The sequence below is a fragment of the Urocitellus parryii genome, chromosome 4 (genome assembly GCF_045843805.1).
Source record: "Urocitellus parryii isolate mUroPar1 chromosome 4, mUroPar1.hap1, whole genome shotgun sequence".
In the NCBI taxonomy this organism is placed as follows: Eukaryota; Metazoa; Chordata; class Mammalia; order Rodentia; family Sciuridae; genus Urocitellus; species Urocitellus parryii.
In genome coordinates, this window is record NC_135534.1 from 180,933,392 (window position 1) to 180,959,417 (window position 26,026).

The window sequence follows — 26,026 nt, forward strand, 5'->3', positions numbered from 1 at the left end:
GGGGCGGGGGGGTGAAAAGGTTCACTGGAAGAATATAATCCTTGTAGATCCAGGAATAAGTTATGCACAAAGGATGGTGAATGAAGAGTGTGATGTGTGGCCCACCTGGAATAAAAAGAAAGGTGGTGGAAAGAGATGCAGCCACAACAAAGACCTTTCTGTAGATGCTTAGGAGTTTGTACTTGAGCCACCCTGCAGTGGGAGATAGGAAAGGCACAGAGAAAGGGAGAAAATTGGAGGAACAGGGAGCATTCTTCATACTATGATGAAGTAGAATCATATTGTCCCGGGAGTAGGTAGAGGCTACATGTAGAGTGGGCAGAGTGTAAGACTCTGCTTCAATGCTGTGGCTGAAGGAAAGGACTGGAAAATGGATATGAATGCCAAACAGTGCCTCTCTGCAATGGCATCGCCCTCCTTTGCCTTCCCCATCTCTCTCTCTACCCTTTTGTGTAGAATACAGTGGTTTTTGGGTTTTTTTGCAACATTATTACAGCATTGTATTCTTTTGAAGCCCAGTTCAAATCCATCTCAAACCAGAAGGTCTATATGAAACAGACACATGAAACAGTGAGATCAATTTTATGTCATTGGGAGTGTCAGCCTAAAATGCTTAACAGATACAAATAAACTCTTTGCTTTGGAGAGCTGGTGACTAACAGGTACACATGATTCTGGATATACATATTTTAGAGGACCAGGTGCATCCAAAGTGGTTAGACAAAGTAGAAGTTTTAAAAGAAGTGTTAGCTTATGTGTATTTCTCAATTTTCTATCTTGAAACAAAAAAATGAAATAAAAACAATTTTAGCATTGCTCTCCTTCCCTGAATCCGTTTTGGATTATCAATGACTCAGATTATTTTTGTCTAGTCCCTATGCAAGGTGTCAGGATCAAAATGGAGTCACATCAAATTAACAAAATGGAACCAGAAGGCCATGAAGGAAAAGTCCTTATATGGTTATGACAGAATCTATGCAAGGAATTCCTCAAAACTACATGATTCCACAAAAGCCAGTTGCAGTGTTCCTGGTGCTGTTTACACTAGGACATTTGCCTGACAATGGCTGTCTCCACCAATGCATTAACACCAGATTCTGCAAAAAGCTCTTGTAATCCAGGTTTTTGTTAACAGATCAGGAAATATGGATTTTGAGCCCTGTTTTACTATATTTTATCTGTGTAACTTTGGTTTATTTTTCCAGCCCTGGAATGACTAACTTTGGACATCCAGAACCCTGAAAAGATGATAGTTTCCCCCTCACTGTCCTATGAATACTTCCAAATAAAGAAGTCCTCCCTTGGGAAGCAGAAGGATGGCAAGTTCAAGGCCAGCCTTAGCAGGCAACTTAGTAAGACTCTGTCTCAAAATAAAAGGGTTTGGGGTGTAGCTTAGTGGTAGACTACCCCTGGGTTCAATTCCTGATACCAGAGATGGAAAAAGAAAGATGTCCTACCATGTTATATTATATTTTTCTCATAATGATTATTTTGATACCTTTAAACACATTGACATTTAAGAATATATTTTTTCCATCTGAGCACATGAATAATGTACTTGCTGGATAAGCCACCCGTGGTCAGTTTTCTCATCTATGAAATGAAGGTGTTAGACTGGAAGAATTCCAAGATCCCTTTTGGCTTAAGGTTCTACAATTTTATAACCTCAAAGACTTGTTTTCTATCTGCCTTTGTCTCTTTCTTGACATTCTGGTGTTTTCCAAATACAGATGAGGAGGTAAAAAAGGCTGCATTTCCCTATGCCTTCAATTCCACATACCTGTTAAAATCTATAGCCAAACTTCAGTGACTTTCTAGGCAATTAGTATCAAAATTAAAGGATAAGTGTGCCTAAACCTTAGGAAAGACATTTAAATATGATCAGGTATATTTTTGGTTCCTGGTCAAAAGCATTTTGGAATAAAAGCAAAACTGTTTTGAAAATGATTAAAAGTTATGACTGATATTGAACAGCTGCTCATAATTTAGGAGATGATTCTGAAATTTTTTTCTTTACCTTTCTAGGCCTTAAACTTTCCTTTTCTGTTCATTCACTCACTCATTCATTCCTTATTTATCTGCCTTTAATGTTTTATAAGGTAAGTCTACCTCTAGCCTGTTATGAAATTTCTGATGAACAGATCTCGCATCTGCATCTTGCTATTGACTCCATGCCCTTTAACTCTTAACTCGGTCCTGAGTGGAAACATTGCCTTGGTTCCCATGCACACTGAGAGAGTGTAGCAGCAGAAGCTGGGCATCTTCACAAGCCTGGCTGTGGCCTGCCTTTCAGATGGGAGCTGTGTATTATTTGCTGGAAGGTTTCTACAACAGATGTTACCAGGCAGACAAGAAAGCACACACTCCCAGAGCACGCTGAGCCAGGCACGCACACACTTGCCAATACCAAAACCAGGAGAGCCGCCGGGTGATGGAGGGAGTGTGCTCTAAGGGATGCGTGCTGCTCCGAAGCCCTGCTAATGTCTCTGTGTGGCCATGCTGTATTTTCAGCTTGTCATCATGGCTGGGACAGTGCTGCTTGCCTACTACTTCGAATGCACTGACACTTTTCAGGTGCATATTCAAGGATTCTTCTGTCAGGATGGAGACTTAATGAAGCCTTACCCAGGGACAGAGGAAGAGAGCTTCATCACCCCTCTGGTGCTCTATTGCGTGCTGGCTGCCACCCCAACTGTGATTGTAAGTATAGAAATAGACTTTCTTCTTTATTGCCAGATACCAAAGAATATTTCCTGCCTGCTCTTTCTCCTCTTTCCTCTCTTCCTGGGCACTCACCAACAGCCTTATCAGTGATATCCTGTTCCAGCCAAGACAGAGTGAATGGAGCTTTGTGTAAAAACTCTCATGAAAACAGGTCTTGTCTTTTCTAGGTGGCTTTTACTTTTTAGTATCTGGATTTTAAAATTTGTATTTTTTTAAAGCATGTGTGAATGTCATAAATCAACAGGCACGATTAGCTAACAGGTTCAGAACAACTTCTGTGTGCTTGAAAAAAATGTACAGCTGTGTGTATTCAGAAGAGACCCTGACTGTAAGTGCTGGCATGGATATAAAGACTCAGATCAGAGTGAAATAGAATTCCCCTGGCCAGTATCTCCTACTGTGTAGTTTGAACTTCCAGAGGGGCTAGAGATAAGAGAAATCCCTTGACCAAAATTTTCTCTGATTCACTGTTGGATCTGTTCACCTTACATCACATTCAATTCAGTTACAACTCCACTTTTATTTCCTTTTCTCTCTCTCAAGCAAAAACTTAGCCAGGCAAACCTCAAGGGAGACCGCTTCAAGAGCATAAAGCTTGTAGACCAATCATTTAACACTAAGATATTAATTTTTTAAAATGAGATTTTTGTGAGTTTTAAAGCAAGCATTTCTGTGTCTAAATATGTTACAAGGTCAGATTAGTTGGGGCATCATCTCAGTACCATTTCATCTTTTCTAATAGCTGCCACCCCCAACTCTCCCACCTCCCCTCTACGTACCCTCTACTCTTTGGGGGATTAAATGAACTGGCATGCTGAGGAGTGTCCCCACTGCTTGGACATTCAGTTCAAGTGTCATTTTCAAGGCAATGTTTTCCATGCTAAAGCATGGTAAAGGGGAATATAATTTTGAGGGGAAATAATATAGACATAATGAGTCACGAAACTACAAATTCATTTGGATCGTTGATCCCAGGCTCACAAAAGCTCCCCCTGAAATAATAAGAGTATGCTGTAGGGATTCAGGAGAGCATTGAGAGGCTGTGACATGATCTATCAGGGTTAAGAACATGGGCTTTACAGTCCAACATCACTGGATTATATCCTGGCTGTGTGACTTTGGACAAGTCACCATACTGATCCCTCCCATACAAAATGAGAATAATTGACTGGTTGTCTTATTAGTTATTATGGGGCTTAAAAATGACTTCATGTAGTGCTTGGCATGTACTAAATGATAAAGAGTATGGAACAAAGATCCTGGCTGGATATTATTTTTTGCCCTCTTTTGGATTCCAGACCACACTTCCTCCAGTGGAAGAGAATGAGATTCCACTGAGAATGCCCACAGTACCTCTTCTGCCCTATTCTAAAGTACCAAGAGGGGGGCCCTGGCCAGAAGGAGACTAAACTCTCCAGCCCTCTTACCTTATCCTTTCTTACTGCCTAAAGAATAAGAGAAAGCTTAGAAGACATGCTTCCATTACCACACAAGTCAACACACCCTGGGTAAAACCAGGAAGCCAGACTGGGTTCTGCCTAGAATCAGAGGCAGTTTCTTCCTGTCTCATAAGCATTATTTTCCTGTGTATTCAGATGTGCATATCAGTAATCCAGGGAAGGAGAGGAAAACATCACTTATCATTGTCTAGATTCTTCTATAATTATTTTTGTAATTGTAGAGACTTTTTCCATTTAAAAAAAAGAGGGAAACAGATTAATAAGAATTGTGAACAGAAAATTAAAATTAGAAGCTATTGTTTTGATTCTATTTATCTTTCAAAGAATTAGAATTATTAAAGTAAAAAATTCCTGGCTAGTTTAATGTAAGAAAGACAGAAGTTAAAAATAGCTAAAGGAAAGAATATATAAGAAAAAAAGAATCCTGTCAAAATCTATGCTATATTTCTACTTAAATTGTATGTACAATTCTGTGCCCATAAATGCTTACATCTCAATAAAATTGATAACTTTCTATGAAAATATATACTAAAAATGCCTTAAAACTATGTAAAAAGTTCCAGATCCTAAAAAAAAAAAAAAACTTTTCAATGCATATTTGTAAACAAAAATATTGATTTCCAACACTTGGAAAGTCTGTGTAATTCCCACACACACAAAAAAAAATACCCTCGGTAGTACCAAGAACCTCAGGAGTGTTGATATAAGCATATAAAAAAAGAATATGAAGATTTATCTACCTAAAAATAAAAATTTGTATCAAAAGAAAGGTAAATAAAGACTGAAAAAGTTTACAGTGGATGATATTCAAATATCCTTAATAAGTGAAAGGTAAGCTTTCCAAAGTAAAAATAAGAAAGAACAAGAATAGCCACTTAACAATTAGTAGACTTCATATAAGCATTTCTAAACTTATCAGCAGTCACAAAACCCATAATTTTTAAAGATACAGAACTTTCTTAGTATAAAATCAGCAGATATTTAAAAAGAGCATAGTTTCATACAAATTCTAGTCTATTTTTCTAAAGAGTAGCTTGTCAAAGATGTCTTAAAAGCTTTATAAATTTCAGACCCAGTCATTGTTTCCTTAATGTAAATCTAGGGAATGGAAATAATCAGTTTTATACAAAGATTTGTATATAGGTATTTTCATCTCAGCAATAATTTTAATAGCAAAATATGTGAAACTAGCTTAGTACACAATACTGAAGGACTGGTTAAACACATATTTCAAACACCTTAAATTGTATTGGAACATGCTCATAATTTCATCTTTTTTAAAACACCAAAAAAAATTGAATTATGGGTAAAATATTTCTTTTTGATCAGAGAATCTGACCATTTCTTAATTTCCTGCCTGAGAAAATGATCTGTATCTACTATGTCACTAGGCAAAATTGACCCTATATGGGTGAATTACATCTGTTCTCAGAGAGCTATTATTACCTGAGAGAGTGCAGTGCTATTATTCCCAGCTTTAGTTACCATTGTGTCCACTGTGGGACCCCAAAACCTACATCTATGGTATGGCACCACCATGTGTTGACTCTATTGGACACCCAGGTGACTTTTGCATTCTCTAATGCGTGTGTAGTCTCTACGCACCTGTGCTATACTGCTCTGCTGGAAGTTGCGTCTTCTCTCCAGGAGAGCAGCACCTAATGTAGCCTGTGGATATTTGTGGGTTTAAATATTTAAGAGACCCTACAAAGATACCTTGTGGGTGTTAGAAATGTAATTTCAAGTCCATATAAAAAGACAAAAAAAAAAATAAACTAAGCATTTTCAGCTGTTAATCTCTGAATATTAATGTGTTTGTTTCTTTTATATATTTTCTTTGCAAATCCATGGGTGCATAGTATTTTAAAATCAAAAGGTAATTTTAAAAATAAATTGTATTCTCTAGTTCTTTTGTCTAGTTAAGAAGTGACAAATTTTTTAATAAAGCTTGAAAATGGGAATTCTAATAAGCAAAAACACAAAAATAGAAAAACGGGACTTTGTAAAGAATTTTCTCTTGGCAAAAACAATAGGTCTTTTGTCACTTTTCATCCGAAATTCTAATCCAGGCTACAACTTTTGATTCTGCCCCAACCATTGATCTATTTTCCCAAATGACACAAATTAAAATGTTCCAATGCAAACCAAGGACATATGGTCAGAGGATAGTACACAGAGCTTACACTAGGTCTTTGAGAGCCTGCAGTTCCTCTCCAGCTCTCAACTGGGAAACCCCAATTTAACCCTCCATTCCTCTGCTTCTCTGGGTGAAAAATGTAACAAATCATGCTAACAAGCCCCTAAAATGTGTCCTGAGAAGTACCCCATAAATGAATAAATTTTGGGGGATGGTAATAACATCTTATAATTTGCGTATATTCTGCAGTCATCACCTAACAGTTCCTCACAGCAGCCCAGTGAATGGAAAAGGAACATTTCAAAGAACACAGTGTGTCGCTCATCTCCCTTCATTTTTTAGAGGAGAATATTGAGACTCCGTTCAATGAGATGCTGAAGGTTCCAACTAGTTCTGTACACATTCAGATGGGCAGCCACCCATTTGGTTCCACTTTTATTTTCCCCCAAAATGAGAAGCATGACTAGGAACTGGAACTGATTAGAGCTGACAGGTTAATGGTGGAGAGCCTTGCACCCCTGCTGATGGTGCTTGATCTTTATTCAAGACTAACTGTAAATTAAAAGCAGCAGGACAGAATGCAGAACTCTTCTGAGGTTCAGGGAAATTTCCCGACAGCAAGGAGCTGTGTTCATTTCTGCCCCACCTCGGAGACACATAGCTTGTCCAAGAGCAGCCTCTGTTGGGCCACTGTATCACAGATCCCTAGCACCTACCTCCATCCACACCCCTGTTTCAGAGTGTGTGCCTTCATTATCCTCACCTTGAAGTCATCCTTCTCAAGAAGGCTACTCTGCCAACATCCTGCCACAGTTCTGCTGCCAGTTATTGTGTAACCCTTGGTAAGTCCTTCTCCCTGTGGGCTCAGTTTCCTCATCTTTACATAAAAGAGGGGATCAGGCTAATTATTTCCAAGATCCTTCCAATTCTCAGAACTCATGAGAAATGAAAAAAGAACATGTTAGATTCTCAACTCTTGGTTTACTCTCTAGAGTTCAGTTTTGCAGTTCTGTGCCTGGTAGAATATTTCACATAACTGTGTATTTTAATTCCTCCTTAAAACTATTTTTCCTAATCTCTCTAGTAATAATGAAAGAAGGGGTCCTCTTGGGTGATTTCTGCACTACTAACTAACGATAAGTGTCAAAAGGACCTCAACCTGGACTTGTCCTTGGTTTCCTGTGCATCCTCAAGCACATTAACAATGGCATAACCTAGCACCCTTCACTGCTCTGGGTCTCTGTTGATGGGCATTAACAACCCCGTTCTCAACTGCAGGGATGTGCAGGAAAGCCATGAGGGAAAAAGTCTCCTGTTTAACCTGTCACTTTCTATTTCTCCTTTTGTGCTTTGCCGTCAGAAAATATCAGCATCAAAATGCATCAGGGCCACATGGGATAAACTTCACAGGGCCAAAGCCACTGCTGTCCTGGATCTTGAGGAAAGGTTAGAGAATGGAGGATTTACTATACCCAGAACTATTTAGCCAAAAGTATTGGACTGCACTTCAAAGAAGTCAGCAGAAGTCACTTTTTTTCCTGACCACCTGGAAAGCTGGGATAACTACTGCCTTGGGCTTGCTGAATAAACTCACATACTCAAGAGTCAAGGGAAGAGAACCTGTTTGGATAAGAGGATTTACTCAGCAGAGAATCTGATTTGCCCTTATATTATCTCAGTCCCAGCGGCACAAGGCATGAGAAAATAGCTATTAAACCTTTCTCTTGGCCTTAAATGAAGTGACAGGGGAGTATTTAGTATGGAAGCAGTAGAGCATTTGACTCCCAGCCCAAGAGGACTGAAATAGCACACAGTTTGCATGCTAGCATGCACATATATGAGGCTTATCAGGAATTTCCTAGGAAAGGAAGAGACACACACAAAATGGGATAGAAAGGAACAATTTGGAAGAAGTTGTGAATCTTCATTTGGGAATTTCTAGGCTGTTAGCTCTTGCAGCAAATGTAAGAGCACAATGCAAATCATGAAGTGGACTCGGTAGTGCAAGCCTGTTGGCTAACTGACAGGGACACAGCTGCCCAAGAGAAGGAGACATTGTAGGGCCTTGTGCTCCCTCCTCTTTGCCTCTTCCAGGCTGAACAAGCTCGTCTGTTGAAACATTTTAATTCACATCTTTCTCCCTTTTGTACATTATCACATGACTTTTTTTTTAAAGAAAAAAATTACCATGACTACAGCTTCTTTGTTGCTAATATACTCAATCTTCCAGGTACTTTTTTTTTTCCCTGAGAAAGACTTATAGATATCTCCATTAATTTTTATGGATTAAAAAGCATTAAATAAATATTCTCTCCACACTGCAGATTTGTAGTGCCTAACACTACTCCATAAAGAGACATGCTTCCAACCTAAAAGATATCCCTTCTAATGATGACTCAAATGTTAAAAAAAATAAATAAGATAAAAATTATCAAGTTTACCTGGTATCATTTTTTCTTAGCTTCTCAATTATCATCTGAAAGGAAAACATTCTAGAGTTTCTTGAAAAGATACTGTTGCCCAAAAATATGTGATAGTCAATCTACTTGATGATTACAATCCATTTTACTTTTCACTGAGCAATATTTTAGCTTATTTTAAATTTCTATTTCTCTTGTATTCCCTACCCAGAAAAAAATCTTAAAAGAAAACACTATGCTTTAGAAATGCATAATACCACTTTAGTGCTCTATTTATATCAAGTTTAACTGAAGAGAGCTTTCCGAGCAGCCTTTGGATTAATAACAGTAGGAAGGCTCCAGTATTATCCCATTTACTGAATTATTCAAATTTCAAAATGCTATCATTGCAAATAATGTCATTCAAGCCTTGTGCTTTGAAAAGTATAGGAATCATCAAGAACAGAGGTCCATCATCTGTATCTATATATGATAAAGCAGAAGACCTTTTGGAGTAACCGAAGCTCAGCAAGTAAGGGAACCAGAACTTCTCTGCAGACCTGGAACTGTCAATGGCACATATCAGGAAAGATTAAAGACAAGCAGGAAATGTTAGCAGTCAGGACTGGCAGTAGAGTGTGCATTTCTAAAATTGCCTGGGTCACGTTAAAAAAAAAATCTACAACAAAAACTTTCTTGGGAATGCTCATGATGATAGGAACCTTCAAGGGAGAAAACAAAGCATATAAAAATCTGAGATGAGAGCTCTGAAGCCACTTAGCCATTGTTGGGGGAGGTATATAAAGAACCTTCTCCTCTTCCTCACACTGTCAGACACAGAGCAAGATTCATCACCAGCCTCTGCTATTTTTTTTTTTTAAAGAATACAAAGTGACAGAGATAGCAAGAGACATGATGACTATAAGGTAGGCTTTACTTTCAGGAAAGGTTACCTGGTGAGAATAAAGTTCCATGGGATTATAGAAATGAATGATGACTGAAGGAAACAATATTGAAGAAATCATGGTAGCCCTGGAGATTTTAAATAACTGAGTTAAGATTGAAGTATAATTATGTGATTTCAGCTTCCCTTAATAAGCCCTCTCATGTCAGCCTCTACCAAAAAGACCAAAATGTTGGAGCCAAAAAAAGAAAAAAAGAAAAAAAAATCACCTCACAGGTCTTCTAGTCCAACTTTTGTGTGAAAAATGAGAAACTGAAACCCAAAGAGGCAACTGGTCCAAGATCATATGTCTAGATAGGTGTAAATCCAAGCTAGCCATGTGCCCTTTCACCAGGACTAGACACAATGATTTCTTCTGACCATTTCAACATATATTCTTGCATAAATAGGCCAGGAAATGAAGAAAGCAAACATTCATTGAACATCTATAGATGCTTTTATATCAGCTTTTTAATCTTCTCAATAAATCTCTGATATAGTCAAAACTAAGTTCAAGCCATGAAATAAAGAAAAACTGAGGATCAAAAAGGTTCAACTATTTGTCCAAACTCTCATTAAGAAACGAGAGAGCTAGATTTTCAATTCAAAGGCCCACATTCAGGAAACATCAACAAGTGATATTGCCAAGTATCAGAGCCTCAACTAGCACATGTATGCAGTCAAAATGTATATACTAGGAATTTCCTTTCTAATGGCGACCCCATATAACATGCAGCAAAATTCCCTTGAAATTTGAATTATATCTTCCATTGACTTGTTTTTCATACAGGCTCTTTATCTTTTGAAATCTAAAAACCATCCCCTAAGTTTTTCATTTATATCTGTTATCACTTGCCATACCTTCTATAAAACATTTATGAAGGGGAGGGGTGGAACAAGAGTAGAGTAGAACTCTCTTGTGACCACCCCCAACAGAAACATTAATCTAAAACATCCACACACAAAAATACCTTCACACACACACACACAAAAAAAAAAGCTAAGGAAATCTGATTGGCACAGTAGTAGAAGATACATTGAAGAGGGCAGGAAGGACAGGTTTTACATTACCTACATCATCCCTCTCAAATCCTAGGTTTTACAGCATTGAGAGAGAGATATCAACCACTTGATGGAAAGAGAGGGAAGTAAGAACAGGGTTTTGCATTTTACCCTACTGCCAACCTTGTTGTAGTAAAACCCAACACCAGGAAGGCTTTCATGACGCCAGTGTCCAAAGACTGACCTTCTGGACACATCTCAACCCTAAACTTTAGGTTTGCAATGCAGACTTGATCTCTGGTCTGTATCACCCACCACCAGGCCAACTTCAGTGGCCCCAGCATCTGGATAGCCCTCAGTGACAGGCAGACCACAGCTTCACCAGGTTTTACGCATCCCAGTGCCACAATTTCAGTGGTCCTGACCTGCCCAAAATCTCTAGATGGGCCACAAAGAAGATTGAAATTACATCGTTGTGCTAAGTTAAAACATTTGATATGAACCCATAAAATCAATAAGATGAGGAACTTCAGAAAATTCATGAATACATAAAAATTAAGCACACCCCCCAGAATAGCCAATGGGTCAGTAAAGAAAATAGAAATTTAAAATTTTTTCTAGACAAACAATAATGAAAAACATCACATATTAAAACTCATGGAATGCAGAATAGTGGTTCTAAGAATGAAGTTTACGGCTGTAAGTATCTACATAAACAAAGAAGAAAGATCAAATAAACAACATAATGTTGTACCTTAAGGAACCAAAAAAAAAAAAAAAAAACAAGAGCAAGCTAAACCTAAACAGCGTGAAGAAGGAAATGATATTATAAGAATCAGAAATTAATGAAATAGAAACTAGAGAAATAGAAAAGATCAACAAAACTTAAGAGTTGGTTATCACTTTTTTGAAAAGATAAATAAAAGTTACAAACAGTTAAAAAAAACAAGGAAAAAGAAGGGAGCCTCAAAGAGAAGGATGGAAAAGGGGACATTACAACTGACACAGCAGAAATAAAAGGCTCACTAGAGACTATTATAACAAATTGGATAACTCAGAAAAAATGGATAAATTCCTTGACACACATAATCCCCAAAGATTGAATTATGAAGAAATAAAAAGTATGAACACACAAATAATAAGGAGATTGAATTGGTAATAAAAAGTCTGTTATTAAAGAAAAGCCTAGGACTAGATGTTTTCATTGTTAAAAATATACCAAACATTTAACCAAGATCTAATACCAAATGTACAAGCTATTCCAAATGACTAAAGAGGATGTAATGTTTGCAAACTTATTTTATAAAGCCAGCATCACCCTGATTCCAAAGCCAGAAAAGACATTACAAAGAAAGAAAACTGAAGGCCAGTATCTATGTTTAGATGCAAAAATCTTCAACAAAATGTTAGAAAGCTGAATTCATCACAATGAACCCCATTGTTGTATATAATTATAATGCACTAATAAAAACATAACAAAATGAATTGCATCCCAGGAATATAAGCATGGTTTGACATATGTAAATCAAAAAATGTGATGCATCACATTAATAAAAGACAAAAATCATATGATCTTAACACAGAGAAAGCACTTGACAAAATTTGACATTCTTTAAAAATCCTCAGAAAACAATACAATAAAAGCTATATATGACAAATTTACAGCTAACATCATACTCAACAGGGAAAATTTGAAAGCTGTTTATATCTGGAAAAAGACAAATATACCCCATCTTATCACTTCCATTCAAAATAGTACTGGAATTCTAGCTAGAGCAGTTAGGCAACAAAAAGAAATAAAATGCATCCAAATTGGGAAAGAAGATGTTAATCTGTGCCTGTTTACATACAACATTATCTTATATATAGAAAACCCTAAAGATGCCACAAAAAATATTAGAATTAATAATCAAATTCAGTAAAGTAGGAGGACATAAAATCAACATATAAAAATCAGCATTTCAGAAATCAAGAAAATAATCCTACTTACAATAATCCTATTTACAATAACTACAAAAAGTAAATGACTTAGTTAAAAAATTAACCAAGGAAACTAACACATTAATGAAAGAAATGGAAATGACACTAAGTAGAAAGATATCCCTTGTTCATGAATGGGGAGAATATTATAAAAGTGTTTTTACTACCCAAAGCAATTCAATGCCTAGCCCTGTACCAGTGACATTCTTCAAAGAAATAGAAAAAACTATCCTAAAATTCATATGGAACCAAAAAAGACCTGAAATGATAAAAGCAATCTTTTTTAAAAAATTATTGATGGGTTTGTATGTATTTAATGAGATGCTGAGAATCAAACTCAGTGCCTCACACATGCTAGGCAAGCACTCTACCACTGAGCTACAACCCCAACCACCCACTGATGAATGCAATCTTGAGCGGAATAGAACAAAGCCATAGGCACCACACTACTTGACTTCAAGATATTCCACAAAGCTTTAGTAACCAAAGTAGCATGTAGCATGGTATTTACATAAAAACAAACACATAGATCAATGGAACAGAATAGAGAGCCCAAAAATAAATCCACAAGTTTAGCCAATCCATTTTTTTAACAAAGGGGAACACACAATGGGGAAATGGTTGTCTCTTCAATAAATGGTGTTGGGAAAATTGAATATCCAAATACAGAAGAATGAAATTAGACTCTTATCTCATCCATACACAAAAATGAATTCAAAATGGATTGAAGACTGATTGAAGCCTTAAATGTAAGACCTAAAACTCTGAAATGACTAGAATAAACAGGGGGATAACTTCATGACAAGGCTTGGGCAATGATTTCTTGGTGATGACCACAAAAGTTATAGGCAACATAAGCAAAAGCAAACAAATGAAATCACACCAAACTAAAGAGCTTCTGCACAGCAAAGAAAATAATCAACAGAGAGAAAAGACAACATACAGCACTGGAGAAAGCTCTTACAAACTATATATCCACTAATATCTAAAATATATAAGGAAATCAATAAGACAATAACTTGATTAAAAATGGACAAATGACCTGAATAGATGTTTCTCAAAAGAAGACATAAAATGGCCAACAGTTACATGAAAATATGCTCAATATCATTAATCATCAGGGATATATGAATTAAATATGAATACGAATTAAAACAGCAATGAGACATTACTTGTTACGATGGTTATTACCAAAATATAAAAGTTTTGGCAAGAATGTGGACAAAAGGGAACTCTTGCACTCTTTTAGTGAGGATGTAAATTACTACAGTCATAATGGAAAACCAGTATGGAAGTTCCTCATGACAAGGCTTGGGCAATGATTTCTTGGTGAAATCATTTAATAATAATATTTTTTATTATCAAAAGGCCATATGTCACTTAAGACAGAACTACCATATGATATGATCCAGCAACCCCACTTTTGGGTATATATCCAAAGGAAATGAGATTGGTATGTTGGAGAACTATCCATACTCCCATATTTATCACAGCATTTATTCACAATAGCTAATATATGAAATCATCCTAGATGAATGAGGAAAACATGATTTTATATTATATTATATTATATATACACACACACACACACACACACACACACACGCTGGAATAGTATTCAACTCTATAAAAAAATAGGAAAACCTGTCACATTAAGGATGAATAGGGAGGATATTATTAAGTGACATAAACCAGGCACAGAAAGACAAATGCCACATGATGTGTCATTCATGTGTAGACTCTAAAGGAGCTGATCTCATAGAAGTGGAAACTGTTGATTACAAGGGGCTGGAGTGACTAGGAAAGAGGGGTTAAGATGTTGCCCAGAGAATACAAAATTTCAGTTAAAATGGGAAGAGTACATACATTCAAGAACCCTATTGTACAATATGGTTGCTATAGTTAATATCAATATATTCCTGAAGAATGCCGAGATAGTGGTCGTTAAATACTCTCACCACCAAAATGATAACTATGTGGGGTTGTGTGAATGTTAATTACCTAGATTTAGTCACTCCATAATATATAAAAGACTGATGTACGTGAAATATACATATAATTTTATCTGTTTTAAAATAATTTTTAAAGACAATTTTAAAATTGTCTGTAAAGATTTTATGAGGAAAGGCAGTCTAAAAGGTAACAACTGAAATGATGCACTACATTTCAGGGTTGTTTTATTTATTTGCCATTTGGGTTTTCACATATGAAGGATTTTTTAATCAAAGTACAATTGCCCCCATTACTTAAAGTATATTTATTATTATCAAAAGGCCATATGTCACTGAAGACTGTAGCTGGCATTCTCAGGGGGTGAAAAATGCACCAATGGAATTTATTTACTTACTGTTCATTCATTGCCAGATCTAGTTTGGCCTTGACCATTCTCACTGGAGGATACTCTATTTTCCATGATTGATATGATGTTTGTTAGCCAACAATCAGAAGGGCCCAAATAGGCAAGGCAGCTATGTCCAAATACATGGAGAGTCCCACATGCTGCAGCTGCTCTCTGGGCAAGGTGATAGATTGAGACAGAGTGGCATGGCCAAGGTACAGATGGAAGAACTCAGCCGTTGCCAAAATCAGAGTTGCAAATCTGCCGCCATGTGCAAAATAGCATCAAATGTGGTCTGAAGGCTGGCAGAAAGAAGACCTTTATCTTCACAGTCTTCCATTCTCTAAGCAGAATCAGGACCTATGATGCTAGAGGGCTAGTGAATGGAGAAACCACCCTGTGTGTGGTCAGGAAAACAGAATATCCCTAAAGCTTATTCATCAGTATATGGGACCAGAATTGATTCATCAGCAACCTTCATATCCATCACAGTTTTTACTAAAATCCGGGAAATCTCAATGCATTTTAATGATAAAATGACCAATCTCCTTCCTCCTCCCTTCTCTTCCTTCCTTCATTTTTCATGCAAACATTCATTATCAGTTAATATATTCCAGGCGTTGCCAGTAACTAGATGTATAAATTAGAATATACTCTCGCTCTGATTTTTTCCTCTTATTCTCCATACCTCATATTTGGTTTGAATGTTGACTGACAATACAATCTTTGTATCACTTACCATCTGTGACAGGACAGCCTCAGAACTTTCTACTGATGGACTTACTCCCTCTTGCTTCATATTCTTTGTTTAGCCTGGTATACCTTAGAGTGAATTTAGTTCTGTTGTGCTTTAATGCAGATAGTGAGTAGAACAACTACACACAACCTATTTGCTTTCTTGCCACCTTGTGTGAACAGTGCACAGCTTCACTGAATGGAGAACTTCCAGAATTTACATACCATCTTTCCTATAGAGGAACAATGTTTTGGACTTTTGAAATGGCAATGGTGAACAACGTTCACTTATTATTTATTCTCATGCATTCGTTATTCTCCATCCCATTTCCCTGGTTTGCTTCTTAGGCATGTATAATTTCCATGACATTTCTAAAGGAAAAAAAATGAATTTTTTTTTCCTATTCTCTTACACAGTCACTCAGCATACTACTTCTGACACAAGATGTGTTGGGATATTCCCCACCACAAGAAATTCTCTAGCAGATACCAAGTGCTCATTCTATAATATAACTCAATTCTGATACTCTCTTCTTGGAGATAGCACCAGATAGATCTGCTCACAAGTTGAGGGCTCAGTTACAAGACTGTCCCCACTTTAATATTAAAGAGATAGCACACTTTGTATTTAGTCCCTGGTATTTATTTATTCATAGGAATATAACAAAAATTCTGTAATTTCTGATGTATATTGGAAATTTTATCAAGTATTCATTTTCAGGGAAACTAAACCTTAAAGGTTATCTCGATCAGTAGGTTGTTTAAAGATTCATACTTTTATTTATTCAACAATATTAATTGAACCTACTATAAACCAGGCTCTGTTCTGGGCACTATACAAGAAATGACAAATGTTCTTCCCTCAAGAATCTTACAGTCAAATGAGATTGGCATAAAGCAATCATTGCAACTAATGGGTAGATGTCAGGCTAGAGAGCTATATAATTTGCCATGGCAGCAGCAAGATGGGGTCTCCCTTTTCCTGAGGGAGCCCAGCAAAGGAATCAACAAAGTGACATTTTCCATTGGATCTAGAAATATAAATGATATAATTTTTTTCTTTTTACAGTATGATTTGTTAAGCCTGTATTTTAAAGGATCTATGTTAATACGATATGCTTAATTCATTAACATTAAGTGACTACTTTGTACTTTATATTAGGTTAGGCCCTAGGATACAACTGAATATAAATAAAACAGACAGGACATACCATAACTAAGAAAAACAATGTGATTATTTGTGACAAGGCCTAGAAAAGAAAAACAAAAGATTAATGTACAGTAAGAATAGCTCATCTGCTCCGTAAGACCAAGGAAACTTCCCTGAAGGAAATACTATTCCATTTATCTGAGCAAATGTGTGAGTTTATCCACAACTGTTCACTCAGAATAGTAATGCATATTCACGGGGACAAACAAGTTTCTTAGCATCTTATAATGAAAGAAATGGGTCTTAGAGATGAGCTTTTGAAGGTACACAAATATTTTTACATGACAGAGCATCATTTCATTGTGAATTCCAAGGGTGTTGAGCACAAAGTATTTCTAACTCTGCACAACCATTTCTAGTCATCTGCCTGACACATTGACCCATGCTGGGTCGTTGCCTGTGAATTCTGAGTATTTCTTCTTGCCACCCAAGTTCTGACTTGCTTGGCTCTCTCTGGGCCAGTACTGAGGCACTATCTCACCTGCAGACCACCTATGGTTGGCCTATATCTTTGACCTCACTGGCCCTCCCTGGTGTACTTCTTTGATTTGGCCCCTGGTGCCATATTTTTCTATACATCCTTGCCCTCTCTGCTGGGGTCACTGCTGACCAGAATATTCCAAGCCCAGAAAGTCTTTTCACTTTTTACAGTATGCCAGAACTCTAAGGCATGGTCTTCAGATCTAAAGAGACCAATTTATTTAGTTAAAAACTAATTATATTATATATATATATATTTTTAAATCTGGCTAAGATATCCTAACAAATTTATTATTAGACTAAATGTAACTACTAAAAATTTTTAAACAAAATAATTGGATTTTTTTAACCATCACAATCATCTAAACCTGTAAGTTTAATGACTTTTCTATTTTTAAATAGTTCTTTGTCTTCTCTTCCTTCCCCATTTTCTCTCTAATGACAGTTTGGACTATCACTATTCATTTCAAGGTCACACCATCCAGATTTAAAATATCTCTAGGGAGGCAGATTGTGAATCAAGGAGACATGCAAAGGTCTTGCTGAGCTACAGGACATCAGGTTCCTGTGGCCTGTAAGACAGCAAGCATCCTCTAGGCCACATAAAATGTTCAATCTTATTTTCTTCCCTTATAAATATAATTTATTTATTTATTTATTTTAGAACTAACCATTTTCTAGGTTCTGGGCAGGGAGTAGGGGAAAATACAAATATTAATGGCGATCAACTGGAGACTAAAGAAGTTCAGAATTTTTTAGGGACAAATTGACGTTTTTCCATGTGATGGGATAAAACCACAATGGTGTTCTGGATAGTGCTCTTGGCAGAGGAGGTGAAAGGCGCTCTTGTAAATAAAGACAGCATATTATAAATATATAACAGGCAGCAGCATCTTCTAGCCAGGAAGTACATATGGCATTAGGAATGAAAACTGACTAGAGGAAACCTGGCTCTCCCAAAGCAGAGACATCCCTCCTACCCGGGAGGCTTGGCTTCTTTCTACATTGCCTTTGTAATGTATGTAAGACACAATCTGTCTGATTTTCCAAGATCTTGTGTGTGTGTATGTTCCTACTAGATTCTGGAGGGTCTTTTATTCATCTTGGAATCTGCCTCACCAGTGTCCTGGCACAGTACTTAATAGAAATAATGATGATGACATTGATTCACTGGTTATTGATTTAACAATAACAACTTCAACTCCTCCTATAGTGCATATTATGTTCCAGGCACAGTTCTATATGATTCATATGTATAAATACAATCACCTATAGGCATACATACACATACAATGTATGCATAAGTGTACATATGTAGATACATGTATATATATGTGTGTATGTATGTGTGTGTATGTATATATATATATATATATATACATACACACACACTCAATTAAACCGAAAAGTATTATCTTGATTATACAGATAAGACAGCTGAGGTATAGAAAGCTTATATAGTACATCCAAGATCATTAGAAATAATAAGTCACAAACCCAGCTTTGAAGCCAAGAAAAACCAGCCTCACAGTTCTTCCTCACAGTTAACCACTACATTTGTACATAGTAGTGACTCAATACAAATATTTGAATTTGGACTTAATATTGAGGACACCAAAAGCAAAATAGGTTAAATGCAGTATCCTTTAACCATAGAAAGACTCATGATGTTAAGGTATGAGGTAGAGTAGTGTAGTGAAAAGAGAGCCTCTGGCCACATTTTAAGCTGCTTCAGACACTGTCTGAAGTGTGTGGCCAAGTCCCTGAAACCCTTAGGTTCCTCACCCATGAAGGGGTGGAAAACCACTCAGAGATGATTCCAGTTTTGAAATTTTAATTTCTGTTACCCCTGTGCCTTTTCATGATGTTAACATCTGTATACGTCTAATCAGTCCATAGTGGCAAGAGAAAATAAGGCATGGGAATTCTGACAACATTGATGAATTTTCTCTAAAATCACAGATCTATGGAGAGAAAGAAAAATATCTATAAAATCATTCTTCTGGAGAAGTGTTGAAATTATGATTAGGAAAATCAAAATGGTGGGTAACATACTGAGAAGTGTAGAAGGTTTGGATCGGTGTCAGTTGACCTGGATACCAGTCCCAGTCCTCCCTTGTGCCATCTGTATGTTTTGGAGAGTCAATTACTTTACTGAGCTTTTGTTCCTCACCAGGAAAGCAAAGATAATTACACCTACCCTAGGTTATCTTGTGAGCATGTAACTGTGCTAAAAAGTGCCCGACATCCAGTATTCAATAGGTGGTGGTAATTATTAAGTTTTATTCTTCATTGATGGATCTCAGTCTTTAGTTATGGCGGTGTCAGCATTTGCTAAAACTTGCCCCATGCCAATTCCTTGTTTCAAATAAGAACATACTGTTCTGAGTGCTATAAGGATAGTTTTAAAAATGTAGGCTGTGGATTTTGCCATCAAGGAGCTTATAACCATGTAAGGGTATTATGATTTAAATGGTAACATATTATTTCAAGGTAAGAGATAAGTACCATATCAAGAAGTGACAACCTTTTCAGAGTAGGAGAAATGTATCAGGCAAACATGATGATCAAACAAGGATTTATAATGTAAATGGTGATAGTTCTTTTAAATTATGAAGTAATAATTTATTGTGATATGTGTATATAATGCCTACTTGGGCACATTGGCTGTGTGAATCATTTTTCATTATTGCAATGCACACACTGAGTTAAAAATCCAATTCCAACATAATCCTTATCATAAATTCTATTACAATTTGTTATTTTAACGTTTTATATGACCTTAGACTTTAATATTATGTCCTGGACTCTGAAATTATCAAATATTACTTTCTCTAATTCTTTTGAAGAATTAAATGTAAACTACTATCTAACTTCCCACCTCTCTAACATAGTATCTTTTTAAAAAATTATGAATCCTCAAAAATATATTTTTTGGGGCTGGGGATGTGGCTCAAGCGGTATCGCGCTCGCCTGGCATGCGTGCGGCCCGGGTTCGATCCTCAGCACCACATACCAACAAAGATGTTGTGTCCACCGAGAACTAAAAAATAAATATTAAAAATTCTCTCTCTCTCCTCTCTCACTCTCTTTAAAAAATATATATTTTTGGTCTCTTAAACAACTCTCTAGCTTGACATTTCTTAAACATTCCTTCCCCAGATTTTTATTGGTGAGATATCCATGTATTTCATAAAGTCAACAAGGGAATCCCTGATTGCCCAGGAGAAAACAATTTTGACTGGAGAATGCTGTTACCTGAACCCCTTAGTCCGAAGGATCATCAGATTCATAGGTGAGTACAGGAGCCTGCTGGGACAGCCCTTGTATATAGGTAAAACTTATTAAACTTGAACACATTTGGTAAAACAATCTAAGCTATGGAACTTTCAACTAAAAGCAAGGGCTGCTTTGGGACTATCCAGGAAGGACAGAAATGGAGTCTTCCCCTAGTGCCAAGTTGAATCTTTGACCCATGAAATAAAGTGGCACTTATTGTCTTAGAAATAAATGGTTTAAAAGTTGTTTTTCCCCATACAACTTTTATCTGAATTTTCCATGAACATACATTTTAATATTAATTGGATATTGACATATACCCATTAGATGGGTGAGGCAACAGGCAGAAGAGGGAACACCAATAAAATGAATTTAGAAATAATCAAACTTCCTGATTAAGATTTTCTATCCAGTGGGGTTTTTTTTTTAATGTGGGAAATTTAACAAAGGGTTAAAATCGAATCCACCGGGGTCTTGAAAACAATGCCTTCCCAAAGTTGGAAAGAAATACTTTTATTAGTGTTTATGAAAAGAAATAATTTTTAAAAATGTTCTATATCCCTCCCTCTAGGACTTGTATTTAAAAAATCCCAGGGTGCTTTGGTAATGATCATACATATGGTAATATATATATGAGCAGGTAGAAATAAAGGTATTTCAGTATTCCTACAAAATAAATACCCAATAAATGATAATTATTATTGTGTTCTAATGAAATCTGGCAATTATCTACTGGTTGGATCTTCCTGGGAGCCACAGTAAAACTCCCAAGCTATAACATGTCTGGTATTAAACAAGCCAAGGTGCCATTTGGGACATATAGAACTGAGAAACTGAGACCAGATATACAGTATATATTCAACCCTTTGGGTAATCATTATTTCCACCCCCACCCCGCTGTTTTCCATTATTATAGGAAAGGGTTAAATGCCCTCAGTCATGAGCAGATGACCACACCAAAACCAAATATGCAATAATGTCTCCAAATGAAATGAAAATGAGGAAAGTAGTAGAGTGGGAAGTCCAAGAAAATCTAATGTAGAAGAAACAACCCTTAACATTAAAATAGTCCTAAGAATTGACTAATGATATTTTCTGAAAAGTTTTTGCATACTATGGAGGATTCCAATTGGCTCATTGTGATACCCTGATCAAAATGATGCCACTACTGTCTAGGTTACCCATTTCAAACCATGGCTCCTTTCAAAATGTCCAGAGTCAGATCGCTTACCACCAAAGTGGCTAGATAACAAATCATCCATGAGGAAGAAAAGGAGAGAAGAGAATATTTATTATACCGAATGCTGAACTAGACAATTTATACACATTATTTTGTTTACTCCCCGCACAACATCCTGTAAGATATTTTATGGTTCTCATTGTACATATGAAGAATCTGGTAGAAAATGAGGTATCGTAATTTCTCCCAAGGAATGTATGTGTCCATGGATGCATATGCATGTACATAATTCATTAAAGAAAGCAGATTGTGCTCACCATCTGATGTGCTTCCTGCACATGTAATTAAACAAGTTATTCAGAGGGTTATTAGATTAGAATTAAATAGAAATTATCTTTAGAAAGTCATTGATATTTTTCCTTGGCAAAGAAAAATCACACCCTAGCTGGGAACAGGGTCCAAAGAATAAAAATTTTAACTGGCATTTGATTTGCCATTTATGTAGGCCTGTATGCTTAGCCAGAGCAAGTCTTTGTTCACTGAGGATTCAGAGACCCTAATTACCCCAAAATGAACCCTCCAGGTTGCCTATTGGGGTGCACTACCCTCCCACACAAACAATGCATTGAGCAGAGTTTCAGGACCATCAAGGTTAAATAGAAATTTGTCACCTTGGAGGAACATCAAATTCCCACATTCATAATTGATGACACATTAGTCCTTTGGGGTCTATTGTACACTAATAGAAAGCTGAATGCAGAAAGCCCAAAGCAGAGACATTCAAAAAGATCAGTTAGAAATCAGCATCATGAAATGATGCTCAGAAGAAAGGGATGACTAGAGTAGAGGGATAGCCAGCAGGTAGCATCAACCTTGGGGAAGAAAAAACCAGCACTGGAAGGCAAGGAGCATTGATGGGTAAAAAGTTATTTGCTTAATGCTTTTCCTCTTGTTTTATGACAAGAAGATCTGCCTGATTGCTAGTGTAGAAAACCTGGGAGACACCTAAGCCATCTGGGAAGTTGTTATAAATGCAAATGCTGAGGCCTCATCCCATACCTACTGAATCAAAAACTCTGGGGATTGAGCCTGATAATGTGTGTTTTAACAAGTTTCCAAGTGATTCTGATGCACACTAAAGTTTGAAAAACACTGAATCAGGCCATTAAAACTTCTTGCCCTTTTAAGCCATCTTCCTACATTTTGTCCTGTGACTTAGTTCCATTCACACCAACCCCACAAAAATACCATGCATTGCTCCTCTTGCAGCCATTGATCTTTCTTAAGCAAAAATTTACATAAGTCATTCCTCTAAAACTTTTCAATGGATTCCTGGTATTGTTCCTGCCTAAAACTTTTCAATGGATTCCTGGTATTCCATTGTCACACCCTTACCACAAAATCTGGTCAGATCCTACTCATCCTTCAGAACACTACTTAAACATTACCTGTTTGCCCATACAGACAGCTAGCTACCTCATCTTCCAGGCCCCCAGAGAGCCTTGCACCTACATTTTTTATAAGTACCTACCACATTAGTATGCATAATTAAGCCTATTATTCCTAATAATTTGTAATCCCTTGGAGAACAGGTACTGTATATTCTTCACTCTAACAATAGCATATAGAAGTATGTCTGGCACATAGATTTTTAATAAATATAGGGTTTTACTTTGTATTTTTTGAACAAGCAAAGAGCAGCTGTTAAATGTTGATTCTTAAATATTCACTTGCCTCCTTTTTTAATTACCTTTATTACCAATCTTCAACTAACTTCTAGGAAATTAAAATGCACAAATAAGGCAGTTTTCTAAGGGAAGGCCTGAAGTCTACTGTGATTTTTTTTTATATAGGAGGGTCAGAGTAGAAGGATGGGGAAGGGTCTCTCAAGGACAACTTACTATTTCTGGGTGACTACAGATTGATTTTTCTTCATAGAAGGAAGAAAATGTACTACACGGAATAAAGACCCTTTAAATGGAAATGTTTCCTTTGGCAGAAATTAATATAAAAAAATAAGGTGGTAATCAAAATGTATATTAGGGATGTTATTGTAAAGAGCTTAATAGTCTATTTTTCTAGCCCAGTAGCCACCAAAATACATACTATGCAATTGGCATTGGAAAATGACGACTATTTCAGATAACTATTCTAATTAAGTTGAAATGGCAAGACTTTTCTCTTGCAGTTTACATAATTATTCTAGAATCCATTACAAATAGTTTTTCCCAACAAATACAATCAGCTTCACAATGCAAAAAAAGACCAATGGATTAGCAAAATACTTTTAAAGAAAATAATGTTTTATGCTGCCAAGGATGAAAGAAAAAAAAAAAAACAACCTGGGATTCTAATACAGTTCTGGTAAGATGTTGATATGCCCTTTCTGTATTACAATTTGAGAATGTATTTCAATAGCCTTAAAGACAATTGTTTTTACCTTAAAATTTAGTTTCAAATAATGTATCCTATGGAAACAGAGATGTAAATTAATTGTATGAATTAAAATCTTGTTATCATAAAAATCAAAAATATCTAGTACAATTTTTTAAAAAATAATGCTGCCAACATAAGTTGCAATCTCAAAAAATGGTATTAAGAATGTATAATGGAAGGAGAATATTTTGTTATAATGTTAGTCAAATTTTTCTATAATATTCCTAAACATAAGAAGGATACTTCATTAAATAACTGTAGTGTTTGTGTGTTCCACAGAAGAGAGACTTAAGGGCTGTATGCTAAAAGTTAACTGTTATTATTTCTGAGTTTTAGAATAATGAGTGAATATTTATTTTCCAGATAATGGGAGATTTTTTAAATGATGAATATGTATAATTTTAAATATCAAAAAAATCTAAATATTAACAAAATAAAAATGGTAGGTGATAAGACAAAGACTTTCAGCTCTCCAGAAAGATGGTCAAGTTCTCTAATGGAATCTTCAGTGTCAGAAAGAGAGCTAAAAGTGGCACCTGGGCTCTCCCCTTCTTGTCCTGGACTTGAAGGGATAGCCCTGCCTCACCTCAAAGTTCCAAAATAAATTTTAAGTGGTAAAATGGAAAGAAAAGCTAAATCAAAGAGAAAACATTCAAATTAAGCCCTCTTTTAGCAAATGCTAATTGTTTTAATCCTGACTGAATTCCTCTGATTCACAAATCCAACAATAAGTACACCTAAGATTTGCATTGAAAGGACACCTCTGCTGCCATGTTTAAAATATGTTAAAATCCTCTTCTAAACCCTTGGGTCTTCTTACATTTTGTTTACATGGATGTGGGAAGGGAGGAAAGGGACTGACTCAAGTAACAAACTCAACCAACATTTCTAAAAAACAAATGTCAAGTTACTGACATGTACTTAGACTACTTTCCCTCATTTCCACCTCTAATCCTTTCCCTTCCATTCCATTTGAATACACTTGATGGCAATACCCATCTGCAGATTTAAGTTCTCGGGAACTTAAATCCCTTTCCAGCAGTAAAGACTTAAATAAGAAAGTCATTTTTTCCAAAAACTTATGAAGTTCAGTTAAATTCTGTTCATTCAAATATACTTGAATAAACCTATTCTTGTAAATGACAATTATTAACCAATAACTGATTTAATATCAAAAGGTAATGAATTGAAAGCATTAGAATTTGATGAGGGTTTTTTTTTTTTTTTTGGTGTGTTTGCCATATAGAAGGATCTATTAACACCTAAAATAATCTGTCATCCAGAAGCTATTTATTATGGCCTTTTCATTCGAGACCCCAGAGTTGTTCCATTGTTACTTCGAATAAAAATTTGATTAAATACTAAGCAAATTCTTTGCCATTTAGGTCAGTCCAAGGATTAGGTAGCACTGGACAGAACAGAAAATGCCATGGTAAACAGTTAATTCATGTAACACTAATTAATTGCCATAAATTAAGTGTGGTCTAAATGAAGCATGAATATTTTAAATGCAATTTCAAAGGTCATGATGTTTTACGGTTGTAAGAATGGATGCCCTGAGACAAGCTTAATGTCAGCCTTTTAGAGAACTTGAAAATCCTTTCCACTGTTGAAAGTCATTTAAATTTACTTTATCTGAAAGAGACTTTATTTGATTCAATCAGTTTATTTCTACCCTTGCATTAGTATTTATAATTAAAATATAGGCGAGGGTCTGGTCTTG

The 26,026-nt window shown here is 36.1% G+C and overlaps 1 protein-coding gene across 1 annotated transcript in view; it reads left to right on the top strand.

The window, feature by feature from the left end:
- Plppr1 (phospholipid phosphatase related 1) overlaps nucleotides 1-26,026 on the top strand; it is a 142,328-nt gene that overhangs the window by 84,129 nt on the left and 32,173 nt on the right. The window contains exons 2-3 of the mRNA XM_026379676.2: nucleotides 2,512-2,700; nucleotides 20,571-20,703. Coding sequence (XP_026235461.1) covers nucleotides 2,512-2,700; nucleotides 20,571-20,703 — 322 coding nt within the window. The remainder of the gene's footprint in view (nucleotides 1-2,511; nucleotides 2,701-20,570; nucleotides 20,704-26,026) is intronic.